This window comes from Poecilia formosa, unplaced genomic scaffold (assembly GCF_000485575.1).
Source record: "Poecilia formosa unplaced genomic scaffold, Poecilia_formosa-5.1.2 Scaffold983, whole genome shotgun sequence".
In the NCBI taxonomy this organism is placed as follows: domain Eukaryota; kingdom Metazoa; phylum Chordata; class Actinopteri; order Cyprinodontiformes; family Poeciliidae; genus Poecilia; species Poecilia formosa.
In genome coordinates this window covers 5,572-9,218 of record NW_006800922.1, presented here as the reverse complement: position 1 = coordinate 9,218, position 3,647 = coordinate 5,572, and the positions used below count along the sequence as shown (strand labels likewise).

Sequence of the window (3,647 nt, the reverse complement as noted above, 5' to 3'; positions counted from 1 at the left end):
CGGGTCTGTCAGTCAGCCTCTCTCACATCAGAGCAGAAGGGGACAGTGGCTGATTGTCAGTCCTTTGTGGAGGAAGACAAGATGTGTGGAAAAGATTGATTTCACATGTAAGTATTCGCTGATTACGATCTCCCAAAGCTAAGAAAATTGGAGCTGATTTATAGGTGCACCTCTGATGATAAGCTGTCACAGTGTTTTCAGTTGTTAGCGGAAGATATGCTTTATGTCTCTTCTTTTAGCATAACAGCAACAGTTGCCAGTATTGGAGCAGCAGGAGTCCCCAATGCTGGGCTTGTCACCATGGTGATAGTCTTAACGGCTGTTGGACTACCTGCCAGTGATGTTACACTGATAGTTGCTGTGGACTGGCTTCTGTAAGTTTTATTTTGTCATCCCATATTATTAAATCAAGTCAATGTATTTTCAATTTATTGTGTTCTGTTATAAGCCTGCATCAAACAATGCATTCTTTGGGATCTGCATCAGACTGATGTAAGAAACCAGTCCGTAAATAGCTAGGACAGAACATGAACAGACACAAGCACAAAATAAAGTTCTTGAATGCACAATTCAATGTAATCTTTATATTTTAACATCTTGAGAAAGTTGTGTTTGATGTTTCTGCTAAAGGCCTTTATGAGGACCCTCACTGGACATGTGGTCCAGTCACAAAAACAAACTGAAACTGAAAGAAGTGAAGGCTCACAGCAGAATTGTAAACCTGATGGGTCTTGTGTAATCATGAAGGACGATTGTTAAAGAATCTACTGTAACGTGTCTGACAGACTCATTCATCTCTGATAGAACATACAAGTCACATCAAGTCAGTGACAGTATAGGCCACAACCTGATAATTGATACTGTCATGTGTCAATGTTCATAACTATGTTTGCCCTGTTGTGAACACTGGTCACTTGTGAAAGAGAATTCTAACCAAAATTAGCAGCAACACATTTCGTGCTCAAAGTTCACAAGGCAGAGTAGTCCAAGTACATAGGATATTCCAGCTACTTCTCCTTAATGCTTATGAGTCCTTAAAGCTGGCTTCCTTCACGAACACACCTGAATCAAATGGAAGTCTTATTTCCAGGTCTCTGCAGAGCTGAAGAACTGAATGCTAAGAAGTTAATTGTGCTAACCCTAAAGCACTAATCATAAATATTAGTTCTAACACAAAAGCCTTACACCAATATAATGATTAGTGGAAGCTATAGTGCTAAAACACTAACTTTCAGTCAGATTTTCTCTGAAAGACTACAACCCTCAAGAACCAATAAAATTTTGATATTATATTTATATTTTCTATTATGTCCTTAGAATTTATATTTATATTTATATCCCATTCTGCACTGTCCATATTTCATTTTGTTCCTGTAGGCTATTTCTTGTTTGAAATCTCTTTATTGAGGAAAAAGAGAGACTTCATAAGCAAGCATGTAAAACCAAAAATACCTGGAGACTAACTCGATCTGGTGTGTTTCAGGGACCGCTTCCGTACAATGATCAATGTTCTGGGTGATGCTTATGGAGCCGGGATTGTTCAGAAACTATCCAAGAGGGAGTTGGAAAGGATGGATCTGATTTCAGACGTGGATGTTGCTAACCCGTTCGCCCTGGAAACAACTCTAGATGACGAGGAATGTGAGAAAAAATCTTACGTCAATGGAGGCTTCACTGTCGATAAGACAGATGCAATTTCCTTCACAGAAACCTCCCAGTTTTAGCTTCCAGGTGGATCACAGGAGAGAGAAATGCCACACATACAGGAAGGATGCAACCAGCCCATCCGAGTTCAAGCATCAGCAACAGTGGCCTTCGTTAAGCTTAGATGAACATGATCACCTGCCATTTTAAATATTGATAACCACTAGATTCAAGTGCTTCCTTAATAATCTAAATCTGTGCCAAGATTTTGAAAAGCCACATTTCTTTAGATAAGACTGAAAAGCTTTTTGCAAAGAGCACTTTGTCACTATGTCCTCCTTATGATATATCCCTTAAGTAGGGATGTGGTGTTTGTGAGTCTGTAATAAAAAAATGCATCATTTACTCCTTGACTAGGCAAGAAGACTCTAAATATCCCATAATTCACTGCTTGTGTAATAATTAGGGATGCTCCGATCAGGTTTTTTGTTGCCGATTCCTATACCGATCATCCATGAGGCTGATCTCTGCCGATCACCTGTTAATATTTTGCTTTATGTGTAAATGATATTGGGTTATCTGGCAAAATGGAAAAAATTATCTGGCAATAAATTCACCTAATTTAGAAATAATAGACATATTTTCATACATATCTAAAACCTGTTTTTAAAAGTTACATGCTGCAGCTGTAAACAGACGTTCGGTGTGAGAGACTTCACTGTCTTGTGGAGGTTGAGCGGCGTTACGTCTGTGAAATATGACTACCAGCAGCGCATAGTGGTGGTCCAAGAGCTAGAGCAGATCTGGCAGTTTTAGACTGCCAGCTCGAAGACTTGAATTATTTTTCGGGTTATTTATTTAGCTTTCTGACCTTGAAGCTAATCCAGGTGAGTGTTGGTAGTTGTGCGCTGCTTTACCTGCTATCTGGCCGCTTCGGATGTCAATGTAGCCAAACTCCATCAAGTGTTTGTTTTTTAAATGTCATATTACATTTACTGTGTTGATGCATTTTGACGTGCTTCAGTCCCGAGGTAATTTTCCGCCGCAACACACAATCGTCTCCATTCACTCTCAGAGCGTTATGGTTCCACTCGACAGAATCTGTTGCCAAGTGCTTGCACAGTTGCACGTTCACACTGTGCTTGCGCTGATCACAGGTGAGGCAGGCTGCCTGCGAAGTCTGCCTCACTTGTGAAATGAGGTAAATATGATCGGTTTTGGTGATCAGCAACAAGAGACAGTGATCGGCAATCTCCGATTGGCAATCACCGATTGCCGATCACTTTTTCACGGAAATCGGACGATTATGATCAGTGACCGATCGATCAGCACACCTCTGTGCCAAATGTATGACAAGTTTTTATTTTGCCAAGTTGCATGAAGCAATATGCTATGATTACTTATCTGTGGCTGCAGACCAACTGTTAGTGAGAACTTTTTAAAGATGCATATTGAATATTGATGGCTGATATCAATGAACAATGTGAAATTCCACTTTTATCTAACATCTGTTAATGATGCATTGCCAAATAAGAAAAAATATAAAAATTGTATTCATGTGGGAATACATAACTGTCCCCTACCCATTGGTGTTTTTGTTGCTGCCAGACATCGGAGCCTGTTTGTGTTTGTTTGGCCTTCATTATGAATTGATGATTTTTTTTTGTTGTAATTTACAAAATTTCTGTCAATAAAGACAGTTTTATGTCTTTAATAGACTAAAAGGTAGACCAGTACAATAAACTGCTGAACATATAGCTCTACATGGGAAGGAGATGTCATTGTGACAGACTGGTTAACTGGTTGACACTGTGACTCACTGCCACTCTACTAAATATAAGGTGATGCTATAGAAAAATTAATATTGCCGCACAGTTGGAGTAGCAGCACCAGAAGAAATTCTTCTTCTGACTGACTGCACCTCCCCAGCAACTTTTTTGACCATACTTTCCAATTATGTCACCAGACTTTACAAAAACACAGTTATGTGCCAATTTCGGCAT

At 39.5% G+C, this 3,647-nt stretch overlaps 1 protein-coding gene and 1 long non-coding RNA gene across 4 annotated transcripts in view; one reads left to right on the top strand and one right to left on the bottom strand.

Moving 5' to 3' along the window:
* LOC107835078 (uncharacterized) overlaps positions 1 to 1,477 on the bottom strand; it is an 11,348-nt gene extending 9,871 nt beyond the window's left edge. The window contains exon 1 of the long non-coding RNA XR_001660908.1: positions 808 to 1,477. This is a non-coding gene — a long non-coding RNA (uncharacterized LOC107835078). The remainder of the gene's footprint in view (positions 1 to 807) is intronic.
* Positions 1 to 3,409, top strand: part of slc1a1 (solute carrier family 1 member 1) — a 45,939-nt gene extending 42,530 nt beyond the window's left edge. For 2 of the 3 annotated variants that reach the window (XM_016667277.1, XM_016667278.1), the window contains one exon: positions 1,484 to 3,409. In XM_016667277.1, the coding sequence (XP_016522763.1) occupies positions 1,484 to 1,724 (241 nt within the window). In that variant the 3' untranslated portion in view covers positions 1,725 to 3,409. Of the gene's footprint in view, positions 1 to 239; positions 375 to 1,483 lie in introns of all 3 variants that reach the window. The other variant, XM_007544053.2, reaches the window with a different exon arrangement.
* Positions 3,410 to 3,647: the final 238 nt, after the last annotated feature.